This window comes from Cydia amplana, chromosome 5 (genome assembly GCF_948474715.1).
Source record: "Cydia amplana chromosome 5, ilCydAmpl1.1, whole genome shotgun sequence".
In the NCBI taxonomy this organism is placed as follows: domain Eukaryota; kingdom Metazoa; phylum Arthropoda; class Insecta; order Lepidoptera; family Tortricidae; genus Cydia; species Cydia amplana.
In genome coordinates this window covers 15,443,702-15,468,646 of record NC_086073.1, presented here as the reverse complement: position 1 = coordinate 15,468,646, position 24,945 = coordinate 15,443,702, and the positions used below count along the sequence as shown (strand labels likewise).

The following is a 24,945-nucleotide window of genomic DNA, read 5'->3' as shown; positions in this document are numbered from 1 at the left end:
AAGCACTTAATCGTTACTTGGCGAAAATTAATATTAGTTAAATCAAAAATATTACTATACGTAAAAAATCTCAATTAAAAAGTTTTGCGAATTAACAAAGTAATATTTTAGTTTTAATAAATAATGGAAGTAACCGAAATAAATAGCTACACATTTACTAGCATTTTAAAATAAAAAAGACGCCCCTTCATCAGTCAAACGTATTTTAAAATCTCTTCACGGCAAGTCGAGTGCCGTTACCCCGTCAATGGGCCGAGTGAGTCGTGAAATATTGTTTGTCCATAATTCAAAGTTGGCCGTCACGTCAAGTGAAGAGTCTTCAGAGTGTATCAACAGTGAAACTGTGATACCCTTAACGGTAGCAATTTCCTGGCTTTTGAAAAAACAAGTTTTTTTTTATTGAAATGTACGGCGCGGCGCTTATGCTCAAATGCCTTATTTCCAATGTAAATAGCAAACGAAAAAAATTATGGTCATGAATCTACTACAGTTGGTAAAAAATATGTACCATTAAATATATTCTGTTTTGGGAATTGGTGTATAACATCCGTTATTGATATAGGTAGTCACAATATGGTCAGAATACTGTATATTTTTCCGTTTTTTGTTTCGTATGCATGTAGGCATAATAACATTAATTATACTCAAATGAATCTAAACAACCCTGTCTACATTACACATTTACTTCCCATTCTTTGGTAGAATTTCTACCAAATTCTGATTATTCTGACAATGCCAAGGTCAGTTAAAAGAGCTCAATGAACTCAAGATTTTTAGAAACTACCATTTTTCTGCAGCGTTTTATCTCTGATCTGTCAAGTTTCGCAGCCGGGACAGAGCACGTCAGTTTGGACACAACAATGAGATGAAGTTTACGGTAGTCGGATTCTGGCATTAGAATGGAGTGTTTCATCTCTTTGTTATTGTGTCTGCATGTTCTGCTATTTAGCATTACCTCCGCTCCATCGGTAGCTGTTGGCTTGATGGATTGTATTTCGAACAATGAATGTAAGTTGGGTTCTTAAGCTTTGGATTGATCTAGTTGATACGTTTGACTGATTGAGGGGATGTTTACAAAAACAACTCACTGCTTTACTTATCATGTAGTCTAATTAGTTATGGTATTTAAATACACACGGGTCATAGGTGACAGCAATATTGGGGAGAATTTAGCTTTTTGACAAATTTTAAAGGTCAAAATCCCGAATTTAACAATTAACAAAATTATACCAGTGTATTTGGTGAATTCAATTATAGGTATATTCAGTCCTCAATTTTCAACTAACCTCAATTATTACTAATAAATATCGATGACGAGTTACTATAAAATTAACAATCGATACGAAAAAACTTGATAGGTACCTATAGGTAATTCGCTACCACATTTCTGCGTAGTCTGAACTTCTACAACTTTAATTTGGACCTTGACTCGGCCGCTTCATAGGTACACAACCAACTGTAATTAAAACCCCACTCGCCCCCAATCACCAAGTTATCCAGCGCGCGCAAGGTCGAAAGGCATTATGACCTAATACTGTTACAACGGATTAGAACTAAGTCCGAAGCCCGGGCACTTGACGGGGCTCCGAAGGCGACGCCACTCGGGGCTGAGAAGCCAACAACGGCGGAGGTAAGTCAGTGCAATAGCATCTATAAAATAAAAGTGCAATTAATATAATAATTAAGTAAGGACTTAAGTTCCTAAACCAGTGTCGTGTCTTCAGATTACTTCCGGTGACGCAAGAAAAACCAATCAAGAGTTTTAAACAAAAAACATCACATGACTAACCAAAATGACGGATTATTTAAATATATCGTCTTTGCCAAGTCCGACGGAGAGGTACAGCCTTGATAGAAAGCTCGGCTCCGGCATCTTCGGCGAAGTCTTCAAAGCTTCGGACGGCGAGGCCGCTCGAAAGGCGGTCGCCATCAAAATACAAACATACAACGATGACACAGAGGTCCACATCCATGAAGAATACAAATGCCTCAGAGACCTTACCCAACATCCTAATCTCATAGATTTCTATGGAGTATTTTGTGAGAGGTCGGAAGGCGTTAAGAAGATTTGGTTCGTTCTCGAGGTAAGGAACATAAATTTAGTACGACTGAAAGGTCAGCCACTTGTCCACGAATAGCACATAAATCTTTCTTTCTCGTCTCGCTAAAGCTATGCATAAATCAGATCGATATACCGTCCATTTTGCAGTTGTGTGAATGCGGATCTGTCATCGATATTGTCAGAAAACTGAACGCGGCCGACAGAAAAATGTCCGAGGAACACATCGCTTACATCCTCAAATATACGATCAAGGTAAGCCCATATTCGACTGACTATAAACATGTCTCTCGTCACATTCGAGTAGGGATGGCTGTTTATAAAACAAAGGACCTGCCAGTCCACCTTTCAACGGCTGAATCAATTGGTTGGTACTTTGAATGCAAACTCAATTGTTCTCGGATCTTTGTCCAAGCGATGCCTGCTCACGTGACGTGGAATAAAATATTGCCAGGCGAAGTCCACGTATTGGTATACTATCTAGGGCCATTACTTAAAATGCACGCCGCTTTATTTGATGTGATTCGCGACGGAACAGTCGAACTTGTCGATGCGAATGTCGGAGCGCGCCCGACAACACCATGACGGCCCCCCATCGCGGCGCATCGCTCAATTATCGTAAATAATGCTCGCGCACACAAGATATACGGACCCTCTGCTCGGTAGCCAAGGATCCCGCGAACACTTCCACGACATCCGATAACTGCCCTTACTATCTGCACCCCAAAGTCTACAATCTCGGAATTTGAACTGATCCCATAAGACTATTAGGAATTCCCGTTGGTTAAATGCGTATTATCTTTATGCAAGCCACTTGGTTCACAATACCGGTGCTCCGTCCTTCTCCATCGGCAGATCTCCCATGCATATCTATTGATGTTGCATCTCGTAAGGTACGATCAAATTCTGTTTGCGGTGGGAAACTAAACTATCGATACTTTAGTAAAACCGACGACAACAAAGTGAAGCCGAAGCCGGTCAAGTGAGGACATAGACATAGGTGACTGTTATTTTATCTATCACTGAGCAAGTTTATTTATTTTGTTGCGTGTAAACATGATGTCCTTTTTCGTATTCATCGGATTTGTTCAAAGCGTACTAGTATGGTGTCTACAGCTTAGATAAGATGTAATTATAGGTATCCAGGTTCCAAATTATAATTCAAAACCTATCGTTTACGCCGATAAAGAAAAAGCTCTGTAGTAGAAACTGTTACAACATCATTCGTATTCTAATTCTGATTCGATCAGTAATGATTTGGACTCACTTTACAAATTAGTTTGTGCAGTAGGTACATACTAAACATTAAAACCATTTTAACGCTTAATTTTCACATCGTCAATATCTAAAAGTTTACTAGGTATTTATTGAATTCGAAATAATTACCTACCTAATAAATAAATATGAAATTTCCCGTATACCTACAGTTGCCATGATTCTGTAAACTTTAATTTGTATTAACCGTTAAAATTATAATAAACATCGACAACAACAGAGTCCAGTCACATCCCTAACTCTTAAACGATCGTAATGAACGCATTAAGCAAACTGATATACCAGACAGTAGAGAGCGCAGACAGGCCGCCTGCGACAGCTCGGGGCCCGATACGTATGCAAATAGGCCCCAATGAATCTCGGGGGCGTGGGCCTTTGACTGACACTGACATTAGTATCGCCGAGCCGTCCTAACAATCCGATACACCATAATGGAACACTGTACCTAAGGGGCGGTCGCTCCATCACTACCTGTCGAGCTCACGTGTTGACTCCTCTGATTGGTGCAATCAATTCAGCTTCAATCTTGTTCTAGGCTCTGGTTTATTTGCACGACAACAAAGTGATGCATCGTAATCTGAGGTGCAGCAACATATTAATAACAAAGGATGGGGAAGTAAAGCTATCTGATTTTGGGTTGTCTAAGATGTTGAATAGTTCTCTGGACAAAGCTAGGACGAATATCGGATCGCCTGGATGGATGGCACCAGAAGTGATAGCTGGTGATGGATACGGAAACAGAGCCGATGTGTGGGCATTGGGAATAACGACGATTGAAATGGCAGATTCTAAAGCACCTTTTCAGGATATGCATCCGACAAGGGCATTGTTTCAAATCGTAAGAAATCCCCCACCTAGTGTCAATAGGCCAGCTATGTGGTCTAATGAAATTAACGACTTTATAACAGAGTAAGTAATGTTGTAATGTTTTTATTTGCCTGTCCGTCGCAAGGGTTTTTATTATGAAATATATCAATTGCAGATGCCTTGAGAAGAACCCTGAGCATCGGCCATACGCTATGGAGTTAGAAGAACATCCATTTATACAATCTGTTCCAGAAAACGATTTTCATGTAAGTTTCATGTAAATAAGGAAAGTCTACAACGACATAGTCAAAAGAAAATAAATATTATGTCAGTGTCTGTCCTTTAATTTGATTTATATGAATTACAGTTAACTACCGAGCTGAAAATGTTAGCCTTCGAGTTTAAAGATAAAGAACTTCCACGTAAACCACCAGAAAGGATAATCAAAAATGGTCTTCTGACAACTGAAGGTGTAAGCGAATCAGAGACTATGCAAGTAGAAGACCTGGCTGCTCTAGAAGTACTCACAGAAGACAGTATTCTAGCAGAACTGCAGACTAAACTAGCAAAAGGTTATTTTACTTCATTTATTGGCGATGTCCTTCTTATACTCAATCCAAATACGCACGAAGATATTTACAACGAAGAAGTATGTATGAACTTTACATTAATAACATGTCGGAATAAGTTTAAATTGGAATTTAATGAACCTAATATTTAATTTTAGTATCACAAAAAGTACGAATGCAAATCAAGATCTGACAACGAACCTCATATATTCGCTGTAGCTGACGGAGCTTATCAAGATGCTCTTCATCACAATGAACCTCAACATATTGTGTTTTCTGGAGAAAGTAAATCTGGCAAAACAACCAATATGAATCATGCTTTACGGCACCTAACTCATTTAGGAGCTATGAAGAACAACGTTGCGGAGAGGATTGAAAGAGCTAAGAATGTTATTCAAGCAGCTATAAGTGCTGGTACCCCTATAAACGCACACTCTACAAGAGGAATTTTTCAGATTCAAGTAACTTATGGAAGTTCTGGAAAGTTAAGCGGAGCAATATTTTGGTTGTATCAACTGGAAAAATGGAGAGTCTCATCAACGGATATGCAAGTGTTAAGATTTTCAATCTTTTGTCAAGTTTTCATTCTTAATCGTGGTTATAGTCACATAATATGTGAGAATTTAATGAATTTACATTATATATTGTTTTAGGTCCCACGCAAATTTCGATCTACTTTATTATTTTTATGATGCCATGGAAGCCGGAAACAGGCTAGATGAACTATCACTTGAGAAAAACAGAAAGCACCGGTATTTAAGGATACAAGAAGAACCAAGAAATATAAAAAAATCTGTAAGAGAAACTCCAGCAGAAAATGTTTCTAAATATAAGGATTTCATAGAAAATCTCAAAGCTTTAGATTGGGAACAAGAGGATATTATCATGTTTGAAACTATTCTAGCTGCTATTCTCACTCTTGGTAACGTCAGATTTAAAGATGGAAAAAATGGAACAGCAGAGATTGAGAATCCTGACGAAGCTAAAAAAGTTGCCAAATTATTGTCTCTTGAGGAGGTAAAGTTTTTGTGGGCGCTTCTCAACTACTGTTTAATCGAAAGAGGGACAGCAGTAAAAAGAAAACATTCCACGGATGAAGCTAGAGATGCACGCGATATACTAGCGAGTGCATTATACAAACGATTGATCGATTGGATGATTAATTTAATAAATTCCAAATTATCTTTTATGAGATCAGTATTGTAAGTATCCTGCCTTTCAATGAAGACATTAATTATTAATAGCCTTGTTGGTACCAGATTGAAGATTTATTTTTACTTATATTTTTATAATTGCAGTGGAGATAAATACTCAGTGAGTTTGTTGGACATGTTTGGATTTGAATGCTTTCATAGAAATCGCTTAGAACAACTGATAGTGAACACGACAAATGAGCAAATACAATTTCTGTACAATCAGCGAGTTTTTGCTTGGGAAATGCAAGAAACTGCCGAGGAAGAGGTTGATGTAGTCGCTTTACATTTCTATGACAATAAGCATTCGGTCGATCAGCTAATGGGAAGACCACTTGGCCTCTTCTATATTTTAGACGAAGCTAGTCGTACTGGAAGTGGACAAGAATTTATCATGAGTAAGTGAAAGCTATTTTTTAAACGTGCCCCTTGTGTATATTTAAAACTCATTAGTGATCTTACATAGATTTATATTTCAGGTACCATTCGGACATCCTGCAAAGGGCCATACATAAAGTTGTCCGGTAGCCATGAATTCAGCGTTGCACACTATACAGGAAAAGTTAGTTATGACGCCAGAGAAATAGCCGATAAAAATAAAGACTTCCTGCCTCCAGAAATGATAGAAACCATGAGAGCATCAATCAACACCACAGTTCAGGAATTATTTAGAAACAAATTGACCAAAACAGGCAATTTGACTGTATGCTCAAGTCAGCCGAAAGTAACTGTGGTGAAGTCAAAGTCTGAAAAAGATATGGAAAATACCAAAGCTCGTGTAAGTATAGTCTATGCAAAATCTGGCGTGGGCTTCTCAGATATTTTTGCTCCCAGTTTGTAATATTTCTTGGTTACCTACTTTTTCAGAAATTTAACACAATGTCCAAAGGACAGTTTTCACAAGTACATAGAATGAGAACAGCGGCTGCCACTTACCGAGCTACTAGTTTAGAGATCCTGAAGCAGCTTTCTGTAGGTCCAGGGAGCGGGGGTACCCACTACGTTCGATGCATTCGGGCAGATCTGAATGACAACCCTAGAGGATTTCAGACAGAAGTAGTTCGGCAGCAACTGAGAGCTCTTGCTATCTTGGACACTGCAAAAGCAAGACGAAATGGTTTCTCGTGTCGTATACCTTTTGCTGAATTTATTAGAAGGTAACAAAGTAAAATCGATCAAACATTTTTAAAAGTTTATCAGATATATTTTACAAATAACAAAATGTTTGCAGGTACCGGTTCCTAGCCTTCGATTTTGATGAAAATGTAGAGGTTACAAAAGATAATTGCAGGTTATTGCTGATTAGGCTCAAAATGGAGGGTTGGGAGCTTGGAAAGACTAAAGTATTCTTGAAATACTACAATGAAGAATTTTTAGCCAGGTATATTTTTCAGATCATTTTTATAATTTGATCTGTTTCTACAAATCATTAATAAATAGTGTACCTATCTGACTGACTTAATGTAATACAGGTTATATGAAACACAAGTAAAGAAGATTATAAAAGTTCAATGCATGATGAGAGCTTACCTTGCTAGAAGAAAAGCTGTAAAGAGCAAGTCGAAAGCTCAGCACAGTAAGTTAGTTAAGCGTTCATCAATCCTTTTTGAATGCGCTACCCTCCAGCACAACTTACGCTTCAATTAAATCATCTCAATGGACCGTAGTTATGCAGAATGTTATTATTTTTGTCAGTGTTACACCATAACTCAGTGGATTTGGTCGCTTTCTGCATTGATAATCGAGTTGGTTGTTTTCTGCATAATTACGGTCAATTAGACCCATAGTCCAGTATTACAACTATTATGTTCCACACCTTCTTTTTGGTGATGGCTGAGTCAGTTCTTCCTTTTATGAAAATATTTTGCCTTAGAACTGCAACATTCAAATAATATTCACACCGGAACGAAGATATTCGAATTCGTTTTGGGAGCATACTTGGGAGCTATAGGGCTATAGTTGGGAGGCTTTACGGTACTACCGACTTTCTTCTGGAGAGAGCGCTTTCTAAAATGACACTAATTTAAACTGATGTGGTTTTAGTTAAAGAACTAAAGAAACAACAGTCTATGAATGTGACAGAGGATGATGCTGCATTACTTATACAGAAAGGTAAGACGAATGAACGAAATATTGTAAATATTGTTTCTATAGTTACACTTTTAAATTACGTATTCTACTTTTATAATCAATTTTCAGCGTACAGAGGTTACCAGGTCCGGAAAGCTTATGGGCCCCTTATAAGCAAATCAACCGGTCAAATTGATGAAGAGACTTCAATATTTCTGAAGAGGTATGCCATGAAGTGGAAAAGCCGGTCAATCTTCCAAGTACTGTTACAGTACAGAGCAGTTAGATATCAGGATTTGGTGCATTTTTCACAGCAGGTAATATTATAGATGATGTACAAAAACACCAGAAAACGCTTATTCTTGTACGTATTGCCACTGGGAAAATTTATCTTGTTACCTACAGTAAGTACAGTAAAGTACAGTAAAGATGACCGTAGGACAGTTAAGACTTACCTAGTATAAAGTGTCATTCAATAGAACTTGCTAACTATGTAAACAAAAGTTACTAGTAAATTGACATTCAGTGTCAATTTTAGTATGGCGGTTTGTTTACATAGTTAGCAAGTTCTATTGAATGACATTTTAAGTCATGTAGGTATTATAGATCTGTATATAGGTACTGTAGATGACAATAATCACATATGAGCCTTCTGATGAGATTGAGAACATGGACAAAGAGAGACAACTTGTTGATTTTTTCAGGTGCATATCTACAACCAGTCGTTGCTAGAATCACTATTAAACAGCAGTGCCTCTGTGCTTTTGGACAGAGTGGACCCTAACGCCAAAGAAAAGGATTTCCTTGGCTCTGGCCCGCCCACCGTCTGGAAACTTCCATTCAGGATCGACCAGCTTCAGTACTACGATACTTCTTATATGTGTGACCCGGCGGTTAAAAGCAGGTGAGAATTTGGTATCAGTGTACAACATATTGTTTCCATCAATCGCGAATTCAGGGGCTACAAATACCTATGCTTTCCCCCAAAAGAAATCTTTTTCATCGATTCGATACTTGGCAGTTTGTCTTCACATCAACTGAGCGCCCATTTCTAACATCACTAAACAATTGCGCTTTGATATTTTACATATTTAACTCCTTTGCCAATGCATTATTTAATTATAGTGACACATTTGCCAGTCAATACGACTCCGACCACGAGCAATGGGATGAGCCGTTGCAACGGAGATTCAGTTCAGCATCAGCACAAACTTCGCCCAGCCTGGCCACCACGGGCACTCAGACGCTCATAAACGTGCCGTTCTGCAGAGATCCCACGCAGCCCGTGCCCAAATTACCACCAGAAGAACCCCCTAAAGTAGACAGGAACCCCTCCAGAAAAGACGCTAATCGACCCGCAGTCTACAAGAAGAAACCCAACCATTCCACCAACACATCTTATTACCAGCCTCCAGCGCCTTGGGCGGGCGCCCGTGACGATGCCAGCGATTTAGAAAACACCAACCAAAGCTTACGAAAAACAAGCTACAGCCGAAGTCTATACGGCGTCAATTCTCAAAACATGAACGACCCCATAAGGGAACTGCAGGCGATGGCAAAATCAACAAGCGATTTAAACGACGACGACCCGCCGTTCAACTTCCAGGCCATGTTGAAGAAGACGCCGCGGAACAGGGCATCGATGAAACGATTAGGTGAAACAGACAACGGAATGTGGGAGGACAAACCAGAGCCTCGCAAGACTCCTACACCTAAACCTTCGACAAAAGGTCCGGCGCCGCCAAGGCCTATGAGTAAAGAATTCGTGCGACAAGACTCCAGAGAACTTGTCATGTCGGCCGCAACAAGGAGCAGTGTTACACCTGACTTAGATAATCGATCTGTAGATAACAGAGATGTACGATCACCTGGTGATAACAGAGACGTGCGATCACCGGTAAATAACAGAGATGTGCGATCACCAGTAGAAAACAGAGATGTGCGATCACCAGTAGAAAACAGAGATGTGCGATCACCAGTAGAAAACAGAGATGTGCGATCACCAGTACAAAACAGAGATGTGCAATCACCAGTAGAAAACAGAGATAGCCGGCCACGTCAAAAAGTAGTCTTAGCACCAGGATTCAGCGTTGAAGGAATGGTAACAGACTTGTAAAATAAACGAGAATGGTATTTTGTAAAAAATATATTTAATCCCCAATGGAAGTCCGCAAACATTCTCTTTTACTTTAGCATTATTATGGCGTAACACTATTAATATTTTTGACATTTTAGTTTTAAAGCCACACGTTTTATGTGAATCATAAGATTTCAATGTTAAGACTACTTAGTAGAATATAATTTGAGTCTCAATAGAGATAAGTATACTGAATACAATATTAAAGCAGATCATGGCATGTACTGACTCGCTTTCAAACATACATCTATGGATCCATCACGTCATATAAAAATAATAATATCAATTTTCACTTAGCTCATAACTATAGCTATAATCTAACTTATCGAAATTGCTTTGGTAACTTATTATAATAATTTTCTTATAATGTATATTGAGTGGTCGAATGTAAAAGATTAGATATAAGTCTAAGATATTAGTGCCATTGCTTTTAGTGAATACCTTAGAATGATTACATAACAATAATCGATGCATTTGTAATAGCTTTGCAATTAAACAACGCATTTACTCGTAAACAAGCAAATTTAATTCTTTTTTACGTACACAATTTGATGTATAGCTATGCTTCTTAGCTTTACTTTTTAGATGTTTTGATTAAGCTAAGTCCCGAGTTTTGAAGTATAATGGAATAAAAGGTACCAAATTCAAAACAGCATAGATGGCTCTGGGTCTTAGGAGGACAAAAGTTAGGAGCGAAACACAAATGTCATTATAATTTTTTTATATCCTCCTAATTCTGATAAAATTGTGTAAGTATAAATGTGACGTTTTCCACCAAAAGGTATCACATTGTCGGTCGTCGATAAGGTTGATTTCAAATAGAATATATATGGATATAGCGCCTTATTGACAACCGACAATAAGTACCCTTTTGGTTGAGAACGGTACAAATATTTTCTTTAATGTTAATACTCGTATCCAGAACTTGGAGGATACAACTAAACGGAGTAGCCATTAACAGGCTTTCCCCTCTGTCGAAAATAGGCGGCCAACGGTCATACACAATGTATGGACTGACGTTTATTTGACATGGCTATTTTTACGTTACGCATACATTTGACGTTCCCCTCCCCCGCAAAAATCGGCAGACTGTTTTGTACAGAAAATTACAGACATGGCGTCTCCGTTTGATTATATCCTCCAAGATCCAGAACGGTAAACTGAGTGTGTATGGAAAGGCGCTCACGCGGCCGTCTACTTTCGTCATAAATTCACCCGTTTTTGTGAAATACTTAAACAATTTCCCGAGGTTATTGATTGTTAAATCTCAAAATTGAATCCAATGCAATAGTTAAATAAGCGTTGTAAAATTGCATTAACGACATACAAATCCGGAAAATTCTTAGCATTTACAGACACATTTATAAATATACTTTGTTTCCAGTTCCTGTTTTTGCACTTACTGATCTATCTTTTTATTTATTGTGACGTAACAATGACAATGAAGCTCATAAACATTTGTACAGAGTGTTATGATATGTTTCTCATAAGAATTTTCCACAGTACCTAGTTTATTAATTATGTCACTTGTGTTCGAATGCCCGTAGAATCCAGTGGTTATACAACTTACTAGTATAAAGTGTCATTTAATAATCACAAAGCTTCAACTGCCTTACATTACCTTAATATAATAATAACACATAAATATTAGTACAAAAAATATGTTTTTTTTATTTATTTTCCTTATTTTCTTCCCACATTCGTCTTTTATTTTTTTGATATAGTGCTCTTTCAGTTAGAGTTCGTAAATACTGTCCAAATATCTTTTTCGTTATTTAAATATATTTTTTTATCTGTAGAAATCACATTCTAAAGGTTTATTGCCGAATATCATAATAATTGACTTACACTCTATCTTAAGTTTTAGGTTCAAAAGCATAGGTATAAAAATATTACGATCTCAAACTTATAATATAAGTCTTAAGCTCTATTTATTCAGTCAAATACATGAAACGCTTAAGAGCAATAGGTATAGGACATCACACCAAGACATTAAATGAATAGAGTCGATATTTGCAGAAAACCTTTTTAGGGTTCCGTACCTCAAAAGGAACAAACGGAACCCTTATATACACAAAATAGTTCTTTACCTATAGATGACAAGAAAACCTATTAGAAATGTGCAGTCAAGCGTGAGTCGGACTTAATGTACGGAACCCTTGGAACGCGACTCCGACTCGCATTTGGCCGGTTTTTTGTAAATGTTCAGCGTTTATTTTCGTCACTATCTCAACAGCAAATTTCATGTTAGACTATAGTCTGGCAAACACAACTTGTCAGTCATTAAGAATTATAAGTAATGAGATTATCTTGATTTGACTCTCCTCAAATTAGACTAGACAAATCCTTTTATACTTTTCAATTATGAGCCGGAGAAGCCAAATAACTAAATAAGTATCAAACTAATTGAGTGTGATGTCCTATCTGATGAACGATAAGTATGTATAACCTATTGATTCTAACACATAATACTTGAGCGTCTCACCACTATTATTGAGATCATTACAAAACAATAAATATAATATACAACAAAATAACCGTATTTAAAAAAAAATAGAATGCAAATGTAATCAATAGTTAGAATAAAATAAAAAATTGGTTACATCGATGTCGTACCACGAAATTTAATTTAATTTTTCTTATTAACTCTTGGTAAAGGGAAATATTTCCCACCTGATTTTGAACTTAATTTTAAAGCGATAGGGTCCAATTTTGCACAATTTATGAACCCTTATGCCTTATAAAGGGTTATTGATTAAAATAAAATTATTTCAGTTCGAATATTATCCTTGTCACTTCAGATTATAAGTTGTTATTCATCTAGACACACGACAACGTGTCAAGCCAAGTTCAAAATACAATTAACATTATTTAACTTATAATATGCTTAAGTGCAAATAAGAAACAGGTGCTCTGACTGACCATATTACCGTTTTACTGACCTTTACTAGAAAACATGGACTGACCATATAATTAGTTATTGCCCGAATATAACACACACAAAATATCGCCGCTATACTTACTCAACCTCGTATCTGCAACACTTATTTGATGACAAAAACACCCGTATTCCAAATGAAAGAAAAGCGACATTTCCATCAAATGATTGTTGCAGATATGAGGTTGAGTAAGTATAGCGACGATATGGGCCGAATAATTATCATTGTTATTCTAATTTCTAAATCTATAAAAAATACGAAACTATATTAATTAATATAAAAGACCAGAAATCTTCTCACTGTTCATACACGCTACTAAACTATAGAATCTTCCAGAGATTTATATTTAATTTATAATTTGCTTTTTAATAATATCTCAATATTATTATAAGCTCAAGACACGACCTTTAATTTTCATTTTTATATCATATCAAAAATATGTTTCTTAACCTAAAATCCAATTCAATACAAGATAAAATCTTTCAAACATACCTTACAAGTAAGTTTTGACATAAGAAAAAGGGTATATAGGTCTACTGTTTGACTCAGGAGGTTTGTATGAAATTATTATGACCAGCTACGGACTCGAATTATGTTATGAAGTAAAAATGTATCTAGAACCAAAGGAATTCAAAGCGCTGCCCTTGAGCTGAATCATCCGACACATGGAGATGGTCGAAAAAAGGCAAAATGTTGCTCTTGAGGGGGTTATTTTATGGACTTGCAAACTTTTTACCATTGTATTTTTACCCAGAATGTATTTAACTGCCTATCATATTTCAAATTACCTGTGTGACCTGTAAAATATTTTTTACCAATAAAGAAACTGAACTGAACTGATTGCATAGATGCCGATGGGTAAAATAATGTCCGCAAGGGCCACCGAAATAATAAGATAAATTTAATAGGGTCAATACGCTAGTTTCCGTCCAGGCTCTAGTTTTCGACCACTTGACGGATTAGCAAATAATTTATTTCATTCTTAACTTGCTACTTGCGCAATTTAATTTTTATATTATTGTATAGACATTAAGGATTGCAATAAGTCCAAATTTGTGCAGCAATGTAGGTTTATTCAAATTTCGTCAAGTGGACAAAAACTAGCGCAATTATCTTACATAAACTAGGTGTTTCCCCAGCTACCTTCTACTACAAAATCACCGTACAGTCAGCAGCAGAAGTTGCTAAGCGGGCGAGGTGTTAAAAATGACCTTGAAGCTACTTTATTGTTAAGAGAATAAGAGCGTGTCAAGGTAATTTTGAACACCTCGCCCGCTTAGCAACTTCTGCTGCTGACTGTACAACTTAACTAACCGCCTGAGACAAGTAGACCTATAATTCCCGCGGGCCCCGCCCATAAACTCAAAAACCTACCTTAAGCAGTCTTTTCCACCGCGTTCCCATCTCCCATCCCCACTTGACCCAGTAACTGGGCCACGCTGGGTTCGTTAAGGGTTAAAACGGCGTGGGCCTCCACCATAACTACCAGGGAGTTCCGGGCCTCTTCGTGAGGTACCCCGTGGGCTCTGGTAGCGTGGGAATACCAAGCACCGGTGGATGGGAGAATGGAGACACACCATTTGCAGGACAATCTGGAATTATACAGAGAATAGAAGTTAATTTGACAAAGTTAATTTGACAAAGTTAATTTGACAAAGTTAATTTGACAAAGTAAAAAATACTAACTTTAACTTTAGACCCTCCTTTTGTATTTATTTATTAGTATTGACGTAATACGACTAATAACGAAGGATGCTTGAACTCACTACCTTCTCATTTTTGTGTCGATTTTAAGGTTTATATGTAAAAGGCAATGGCAAAACAAAACCATAACTCTACCCATGGAATAAAATTCGCTATAAACCCCGCTACGCCCGAGTGGAGTGTGCTTTACGAGCAAGTGTGATGAAAAAATAGTGTCCGAGCGAAACCGTTTTTTAGGGTTCCGTACCCAAAGGGTAAAAACGGGACCCTATTACTAAGACTCCGCTGTCCGTCCGTCCGTCCGTCCGTCCGTCTGTCACCAGGCTGTATCTCACGAACCGTGATAGCTAGACAGTTGAAATTTTCACAGATGATGTATTACTGTTGCCGCTATAACAACAAAATATCTGGGAGACCGAGCTTTGCTCGGTAAACATATAAAAACTCAAACACCAGCGTTTTCCTAAAGATAAGACCTAGCTAGATCGATTTTTCGTCCCCGAAAACCCCCATATACCAAATTTCATCGAAATCGTTAGAGCCGTTTCCGAGATCGCCGAAATATATATATATGTCGGAGCGAGACACCAGAAAGACGTATTGCAGCATTACAGTTCATAGTTAGACGCCTGTATAAAATCGATTAGCAATGTTTGGCGTATTGTTGAACTAAAATGACAGGTAGAAGGCTTTGGAACGTCAAGATGTGTACCTATCTTGAGTGAACGTAGGCACGGACAGGCATTTTTGTCGTTATGTTGGTAGACTGGTCAGGCAGGTTTACCAACTTGAATTGGAGGCGGGAGCGGTTGGCTCCGCCGCTGGAACTGGCTGCCTTCTTCTTGATCGGACCGCGCTAGAGATCGGACGTTAGCCAAGCTCGTGCCTAATTCGCTACGTTCCTGAAGGCTTACACCTGAAGGATTATTCTGAAAGCTTATAGATTCTCACGTTGTTTAACCGTTCAGCTAAGTGTTTTATTCCAAGTGTTATTTTGATTTCTTATGTGCCATTATAAGCTTACTTTTGTAAAATAAAGAAACTATGTGTTGTTTTGAAAATATGTGTACCGCCGAGTTTGTTGCCGGGTTAAATCTTCTCGGGTCAGAGGTGTAGGGTTGGAACCGGTTTAGTTTGACTGAAATAAAGATTTGAACGATTTCATGTGATCTTTTATTTTCAATTTAACCAGTCAACATTCTAATAGCAATTAGTTCTTTTCATCATTTAGTACTGAAATATAGTAGGCACTAGTATGGTTAATGAGTCCGAATGTTTATTTCATGCGTTGGTAGCATACCTACTATTTTGGCTGTGAAGTAATACATCTAGGTACTACCCCCACGCGCCCACCGCCATCGGGACCATCCGTCGCCGACATATATATATACAATATATAAATAAATAAATAAATATGCAAGAATTGCTCGTTTAAAGGTATAAGATACTAAAAACAGAATAAAATAAAGATTTAAGTGGGGCTCCCATACAACAAACGTGATTTTTGACCGAAGTTAAGCAACGTCGGGCGGGGTCAGTACTTGGATGGGTGACCGTTTTTTTGCTTGTTTTGCTCTATTTTTTGTTGATGGTGCGGAACCCTCCGTGCGCGAGTCCGACTCGCACTTGGCCGGTTTTATTTTTGTTTTGCTGAAACCGAACTAAGCGAAGATTCGGTATTGCTCTAGTTTTGGGCCGAACCCTGATTTTTATGCCGAAACCTACCGAAACCGAAACTTCGGTCGGACGCTACCGAAAATACAGTTTCGGCAAATTTTTTAGCCGAAACATGATTTTTATGCCTAAACCGAAACCGAATTTTCGGTCGGACACTATGAATGAAAAATACATTCCTTTTGCTTTTGCATATGTGCTGGAAGCATGTGTATTCAGCAAAATTGATCTCTGACACCTGTGCAACCTTACAAGCTTACAACCAGTACTGGTTACCAATTAAATCGTATACCTATTACTTACATTGAAACACTGATCGAGCACATTTGCAAAACAAAATAGTTTTTACCCTCCACACACCAATATGACATAATATCTGACTTGGATAATATGTTATTGGTATAAAAACGAAAGAAATATTAGATATCGGGTCGATTATATGTAGGAAATGACATCTCTAGTGCGTTTAGGGAAGCTTTCACAACTGAAAAAATAATATATACCATCGAATTTAAACTGTTGCGAGACATACTAACTTTGAATAATTTTACGGTTGAGACTCACTTGTCTTAAGTCACTCGCGCAACATGTTTCGGAGAGCCTAGGTCTCCTTTCTCAAGCACTAACAGTGCGGGCAGCGTTCACGACGGCCGTGTATCGTGTAGGCTCTAGGAAACATGTCGCGCGAGTGACTTAAAACTAAGTGAGTCTAAACCGTAAAATTATTCAATATATACCATAATAACGGCCGGTTAACCTAGTTGGTTGGTTGGTTGGTAGTTGGTTGGTTGGTTGGTAGGAATGTCTAAATGTGAATTTCCTAAATAATAATAATTCTTCACATTTTCTACAATAGTCCCAATGCCTGCTGAGACCGGTTCATGGGTGTCAATTGTTGCACCTGGGAACGGGTTCCAGCAGGCGTTCTCCATGACACTAAAGCTCTCCAAAGGGCATCTACGTGTTGGATCTATATCCCCACGCAAGCCTATCAAAAGACCGGGATTTATAGGCCCGTAAAATCCAAAATACTTCACATTAAAAATAAACCGTACCTGTTGGTCATATGTCGAGATTTGACGTGTCGCCTCCTATAACCCCAGCTGTTGTACACGCGAGGGCAGAACGGGCAGGGGAATGACGGGTTGGCGTAACAAGTGTTTTTATCTGAAAACAACGTAGCTATTTTTAAATTATTTTAATTATGATTTGGGCAACAAGACCCAAATTACAAACACAAGACTAACAGACATAATAATATACACACCTTATAACTTATAAAACAAAGTCCTCGCCGCGTCTGACTGTTCGTGTGTATGCTCGCGATAAACTCAAAAACTACTGAACAGATGCAGTTTTCACCTATCAATAGGGTGATTCTTGAGGAAGTTTTAGGTGTAAAATTTGTTAAGATTTTGTGTAACCCGTGCAAAGCCAGGGCGGGTCGCTAGTAAATTTCATAAAATTAAAACTAGTTAAGTACTATGATAGAAGACAGAATGACGTGGCTTCATGGAATTGTGTACTCCTGAATAATTAATTGGAACCTCCAAAACATGACACCCAGAAGTCACCGCACCCTGCAGCGGCCGCGGCACGCACCACAAAGGAATTAAAGTGCTACGTGCACTTAGATTATAGACTAGGCGAATAAAACACGCATACTGTTCTAGTTCACTATTCTAGGAATCATAACAAAGAAACAAGTATGCACACTAGATGTAGCATTGTAAGACTTACGGTCACCATGCATTTGTGTTCCTATTCTAATTTAGTTCTTGTAATTTTATATGCAACTTTATTTTTGTTAAATGAGTATATTGTACCTACATTGTTGCAAATTAATATGAATTGAATGAACTGCTCATCTCAACTGTGTTCATAAAACTTCTTGGCATGTATATTTCACATCTCAAAAACATGAAGTCCAGGGCTTAACATGAACTATTGCAGTGGAAAATAGCATTATGCTAATAAAATGCAACTGGATGTGGTAGTAGTACTTTAGATATAACAATGCCTTTGTGAGGTGTATAAAGTCATAATGCAAGCTCTGTACAAGTTAGTCCATGCATTTAATATACTAAACAAAGAAACAAAAAAGCGGCCAAGTGCGAGTCGGACTCGCCCATGAAGGGTTCCGTATTTAGGCGATTTATGACGTATAAAAAAAAAACTACTTACTAGATCTCGTTCAAACCAATTTTCGGTGGAAGTTTGCATGGTAATGTACATCATATATTTTTTTTAGTTTTATCATTCTCTTATTTTAGAAGTTACAGGGGGGGGGGACACATTTTACCACTTTGGAAGTGTCTCTCGCGCAAACTATTCAGTTTAGAAAAAAATGATATTAGAAACCTCAATATCATTTTTGAAGACCTATCCATAGATACCCCACACGTATGGGTTTGATGAAAAAAAAATTTTTGTGTTTCAGTTCGAAGTATGGGGAACCCCAAAAATTTATTGTTTTTTTTCTATTTTTGTGTGAAAATCTTAATGCGGTTCACAGAATACATCTACTTACCAAGTTTCAACAGTATAGTTCTTATAGTTTCGGAGAAAAGTGGCTGTGACATACGGACGGACAGACGGACAGACGGACAGACAGACATGACGAATCTATAAGGGTTCCGTTTTTTGCCATTTGGCTACGGAACCCTAAAAACTAACCTTTGCAATTCTGCGCCTCACTGGACACAGAATTCAAGTTTTCTGTCGTAATGCTTAGAGATTCAACGATAGTTCCACTCTGTAACACTGTCTCGACTTCCTTATCTATTTCGATGCATTCTTTATCATCATCAATAGTATCTATGGCTTTTTCGTTAATGTTCAGACAAGGTTGCGTGCTGCTGACTTCGCTGATCCACTTTTTGACCGTACGGTCACCTGCGGCGGTAGAGCAGACGGATTTGCTTGAGATACTTTCAGGGCTTGTTGAGTATTTTTTCTCTGTTTCATCTAGGAGGGCGATGTCTGTGTCGTTTGTGTTTTCTCCAGAGTAATCGGTTAGCGGGGAATCAATCGGCTCCAGCTTTGGCACTATGTTCTGTAATTCAAAAGATAAGTTGATACATACTATACATAGGTTATATTTATTTTTATTTATACATAGGTATTATAAACAGGTTATATTAGAGTAAAAACGTGGTAAAAACCAAGTTAGAAGTAAGGATGTATGCCGATATACATATGTATTTGGCCACTTTAGCCGTTATTTCGTAGAGGCGCTACAAGTACATGCGGGCCACACCAATTTTGGTGTCTAGCCATAGCAGTTGCCGCGCACCGCTACGGAATCGACGCCTGCTCGCGCTTGCGCCACCTAGCGGTCGTAATAGACGCGGTTTGTTAGAGAGTGAATCTTCTGTACCTACTATGATTTATTCTGTGTCGTCACTATTAATTTGATAAGACTAGTAATTGTACAGTCAGCATCACAAATAGCGGATTAAATTAGTCAGACAAAAAGAGACAGTGCTTGATTGACAGATCAGCAACGGAATAAGGTTTGTTGCAGTAAATAAATAAATAATAAACACAATGCATTGGATGCCTGTATTCTTTCATACTTACATTATTTTTGAAGGGGTCCGAGGTACTAAGATTAGTGCCAGTATCAGGTTTTGGTGGTGTCGGAGCCGTTTTCTTAGTTTTGTTGTTGTTGTCTTCATTCTCGCTTTTCTTGCGTTTTTTAGTTGGCTGTGCAGTTGTATTAGTAGTACTGGCTGGTTTCTGTAAATATACAACAATATTTCATATATTATACTTATTGTTTACTGGTGTGTTGATAATAAAAACTAGAGATGCCACGATTATTCGGCAACTATTCGGTATTCGGCCTATTCGGCCACTTTGTCGAATGTTGCCTAGTATTCGGCCGAATACCGAATATCTGTTGCACCTACTTAAAAAGAAAAATTGCACAATAAAAATAACCAAAAACTTTGTAGGAATATTTAGAATGTATTCTTAGAAAGTTGTTAAATAGGAAGACCCTTTTTTGAGCATTTGTTGATTAAATACATTTTATTTTTATCACGAGTCTGTTTTGTTTGACTCTATTCATTAATGCTGTTCAACAAAAATATATCTTAGCTAACCTCATCTAACGTTGAGCTTTATTAGCGATCAGTTTTCATAATATGTAATTGTGACTCAAAATGTTCGCATGTCACGCCGAATATTCGGTATTCGGCCAAAACCATTATTCGGGGCATCTCTAATAAAAACAGTTAATCTGGGTCCACAATGGTGCCCCTGCTAAAATTATGAATTTAGGTATAGAGAATGCCTTGCTTATGTAACAAATTTATACCATAAACCCTCTGTAATGTTGATATCATAAACACATGGGTGATGTTGTTATGAAACTTGCTTTCAGCTCGTTTCATAAACCCACTTATGTTTTATTGCCTTTCATTATGTACAGTCACATAACCTACTGTTCATTTTTATATAGGCATAACAATTCCAAACCAGCAGGTCAAATGACTATCCAAAACAGTAAATTGTTGCCGGCATGGCTACTATTTCAGATAATTGGCTAGTTAAATTAAATTCAACAACATTAATATGTAAACATAACAAAAAACCTGCTCCAGTTCTGTTGCATCCTAATTCAGGAAGCATTGTTACATTGAACACAGTTGCAATTAAATACAGGCATAACAAGCAATTAATGGGAGTGGCTCCTTCAAACACGGCATGGAGGTTTATATAACAAAAAAACAAGCCAAGTGCGAGTCAGACTCGCATTCCAAGGGTTCCGTACATTAAGGCTCATGCTTGACTGCACTAATAGATTTTCCTGTCATCTATATGTAAAGAACTATTTTGTGAATATTTTTCAAAATTTTATACCCAGTAGTTTCGGAGATAAAGGGGGGAATGGTCGGACAGACACACAAGTGATCCTGTAAGGGTTCCGGTTTTTCCTTTTGAGGTATGGAACCCTAATAAAACATAAATATGTAAGACTGCTAATTAATAAAACAAATTTGGGAACAATCTAACACATCAACCTAGCCCCAAACCAAACAAAGCTTGTACTATGGGTGTACCAGCCAATGACATAAATACTTTTATAGATTTTATATGTAGATAACATTCATAAATCAGGAACAAATAGTTATGACAAACAAACAATTAAATACGGGAGCCATCCCAAATTTTTGAGTATATGCAATCATTGAAAGGATAGCCATTTTTGACCAACTCTAAAGGGCTTCTTAAGGGAGGGCTTGGCCACTCGACCAGAGATTTCTTTAGAACATATAACAGGGTCAGACTGTACGAAAGGGGGGGCTGGGACTTAGATTTTTTTTTGACAAAGTGGTATCATTATGACACTATTTTTAAATGATTGTAATGTGTAGATCACGTCAAAATAAGCATCTTTTATTGGAAAAACTTTTCTCTAAAATAAAAAATGGCCGAGTTAGACGCGACCAAAGATTGATGTTTTTAAAGGGAGCTGGGACTTGTAAAATTGTATTATTATAAAAACGTCGGTTCTGGCGCTTCGCCGGCCGCTGCCGCGGCACGCTCGCTTCGCTCGCTCGGCTCGCGCGCTGTATGGTCGCAGTTCTACCTAACACTCCTCCTCGCTTCGCTCGTCGTCGTACCTACTCCGACCTGCCTTAAAAGCCTGGCCTGCCTTAAGCTCTATCTCCGCCATTTTCAGTTTTAGTAAAAAGTTTTCCAAGTAAAAGTTGCTTATTTCGATGTGTTCTATACATTAAAATCATTTAAAATATATGTCATAATGACACCACTCTCAATGAAAATTTTCTAAGTCCCAGCTCCCTTTAAAAATATCAATCTTTGGAGGCGTCTAACTCAGCCATTTTTTATTTTAGAGAAAAGTTTTTCCAATAAAAGATGCTTATTTTGACGTGATATACACATTACAATCATTTAAAAATAGTGTCATAATGACACCACTTTGTCAAAAAAAAATCTAAGTCCCAGCCCCCCCTTTGCTACAGTCCAACCCTAACAGCTCTTTTTGTGTATAATTTTATATAGAATACCTAGTGTGACTACTTAAAAAATATAATTCTAATCATTTAATCAAACAATTAGATGTGTTTACTAATTGAAAGAAAGAATGTAATTAAAAGTACAAACCTCATCATCTCGCGCGGTGTCGGTTCCCGTCGATAAACCACAAATCCTCAACGCCTCCGCTGTCTTCAGCAGCAGGGGCAGAAGCTCCTCAGTCACATTCACCTCCCCGTTGTACATAAACGTCAGCAACGTTCGCAGCGACGCCGTGTTGATGTCATGAAGCACTATTATAGGATCCTTGTGGGGGTTTTGCTACAAAAAAAAACACGTAGGCGTCACGCAAAGTTACACGCACGAATCACATGTGTAAAAACTGTTATTTACCTGGAAAATTGTCTTGAACACTGAACTGTTCGCTGACAAAATAACTTTGTGAGCCTTGAAGCTCAACCCTTCGGAAACCAATGTTACGTCCGACAACCCCTCATCCTCAAACAAGCCCTTAACATTCGTCAAAATGTTGTCTTGATACCCGTTCCATTTTAAACTGATTTCCTGATTCGCCATTACTGAAAGAAACGCAGCATATGGCTGGCAGTTTTTGTCGAAAAATTAAGGAAAATAATAAAAAATAATTAAGTTCAAGAGAAAGCAAAAGCGAACAGAAAACAAAACTTGGTGTTGCTAATAATCAACCGTGGTGTTGTTCGATTTTTTCTGACATTGAATTTATTGCCATTAAAAAAAAACGTTTGGGTGTAAGTTTAAGTAGATCAATTTTTGTGCCCCCAACACGATAACCGATTATTAATCGATTATCTAGTAAGTGAATCGATTTCGCGGATTACGAGAGAAGGTCGTTCCTCCCGAGGTTTTAGGCAGCCAAAGAAAAGCAAACCAAAAATAAAAAAGAAGATACAATCAGACGATTTTGCCGACAATAAAGCCTGACCAGTAATCTTCACGCGCCATGTTTCGGAATTTAACTGGAACACATTTTTTCATAGGTACTATACTGAACTCATGAACTGTCGCCCTATACTTGAGAACAACAGCGCCCTCTTAACAATGATCACAATATTCCTGGATGATAGTTTTGAATGATTCACGGTTAGTTTCACTAACTGAGGCGCTACCGCCAAAACCGAAATTCGCAAATTGCGGGGATCTTTCTCTTTTACTCTTATTAAGACGTAATTAGAGTGACAGAGAAAAATGCCCGCAATTGACGAACTTCGATTTTCGCGGTTATAGCCCTGCAAGTCCTGCAACTATGTAACTGCGTCGAAATATCGGGAGCTCGAAAACAATACAAAAAGTAATCATGGTTCATATCCCGGCCGATATATTATGCCTAGTGATTCCTGCCCTAGTAGCACGGTCGCATTTTTATCGTTTATCACCATGCCTGTCACGTTCTAACAAGTATGTAAGTGCGAAAGTGACGGGCATAGTGATAGTGGATAAAAGCGGCCAAGTGCGAGTCGGACTCGCCCATGAAGGGTTCCGTATTTAGGCGATTTATGACGTATAAAAAAAAAACTACTTACTAGATCTCGTTCAAACCAATTTTCGGTGGAAGTTTACATGGTAATGTACATCATATATTTTTTTTAGTTTTATCATTCTCTTATTTTAGAAGTTACAGGGGGGGGGGACACACATTTTACCACTTTGGAAGTGTCTCTCGCGCAAACTATTCAGTTTAGAAAAAAATGATATTAGAAACCTCAATATCATTTTTGAAGACCTATCCATAGATACCCCACACGTATGGGTTTGATGAAAAAAAAATTTTTGAGTTTCAGTTCGAAGTATGGGGAACCCCAAAAATTTATTGTTTTTTTTTTCTATTTTTGTGTGAAAATCTTAATGCGGTTCACAGAATACATCTACTTACCAAGTTTCAACAGTATAGTTCTTATAGTTTCGGAGAAAAGTGGCTGTGACATACGGACGGACAGACGGACAGACGGACAGACGGACAGACAGACAGACATGACGAATCTATAAGGGTTCCGTTTTTTGCCATTTGGCTACGGAACCCTAAAAAAATGGAACCGTGCTGAGCCCGTGGATGATTATTTAATAATCGATTATCGACTTCCGATGAAAAATAAAAATTTATCTACTTAAATGTACTTAAACGTACGCCCATCGTAAATTTTTATATGGCAACAAATTAAATGTCACGAAAGAATCATTCCAATGTCCATAATAGTATGCTAGATGGCGCTGTACCGTGTAATTTTTTTTTTCTAGGAATAGCTACCCAATTAGTTTAAGAATCACACGCTAGATGGCACTAGCAAAGAGACTTGATTACTCAAAGAGAATTTGAAAGACTATTTTTTTTGACTCTATCAATGCAGGCAAATGTAGGTAGATTCATGGCGGAGTATATTATTATACCATGGGTAGATTGAGAAAAGTCGTCGACATCTCATCTCAGGGTTAAAAGTAGAGGTACCTACCTAGGTTAATTAAGTACTTGCTTACT

At 37.8% G+C, this 24,945-nt stretch overlaps 2 protein-coding genes across 2 annotated transcripts; one reads left to right on the top strand and one right to left on the bottom strand.

The window, feature by feature from the left end:
• Positions 1-1,761: 1,761 nt before the first annotated feature.
• Positions 1,762-10,495, top strand: LOC134648130 (neither inactivation nor afterpotential protein C). Its single transcript, XM_063502601.1, has 16 exons — positions 1,762-2,084; positions 2,210-2,314; positions 3,870-4,243; positions 4,317-4,407; positions 4,509-4,790; positions 4,869-5,257; positions 5,364-5,912; positions 6,009-6,301; positions 6,383-6,681; positions 6,771-7,060; positions 7,135-7,284; positions 7,376-7,479; positions 7,947-8,015; positions 8,103-8,290; positions 8,678-8,877; positions 9,099-10,495. The coding sequence occupies exons 1-16, from the start codon at positions 1,794-1,796 to the stop codon at positions 10,087-10,089; spliced, it is 4,665 nt and encodes a 1,554-aa protein (XP_063358671.1). The 5' UTR covers positions 1,762-1,793; the 3' UTR covers positions 10,090-10,495.
• Positions 10,496-14,395: 3,900 nt separating this feature from the next.
• On the bottom strand, positions 14,396-23,135 carry LOC134648507 (zinc finger protein 131-like). Its single transcript, XM_063503029.1, has 6 exons — positions 22,830-23,135; positions 22,566-22,757; positions 20,010-20,168; positions 19,104-19,482; positions 17,483-17,594; positions 14,396-14,641 (listed from the first exon to the last, which is right to left on the bottom strand). Exons 1-6 carry the CDS (start codon positions 23,010-23,012, stop codon positions 14,425-14,427), a joined length of 1,242 nt encoding a protein of 413 aa, XP_063359099.1. The 5' UTR covers positions 23,013-23,135; the 3' UTR covers positions 14,396-14,424.
• Between the last annotated feature and the right edge of the window lie 1,810 nt (positions 23,136-24,945).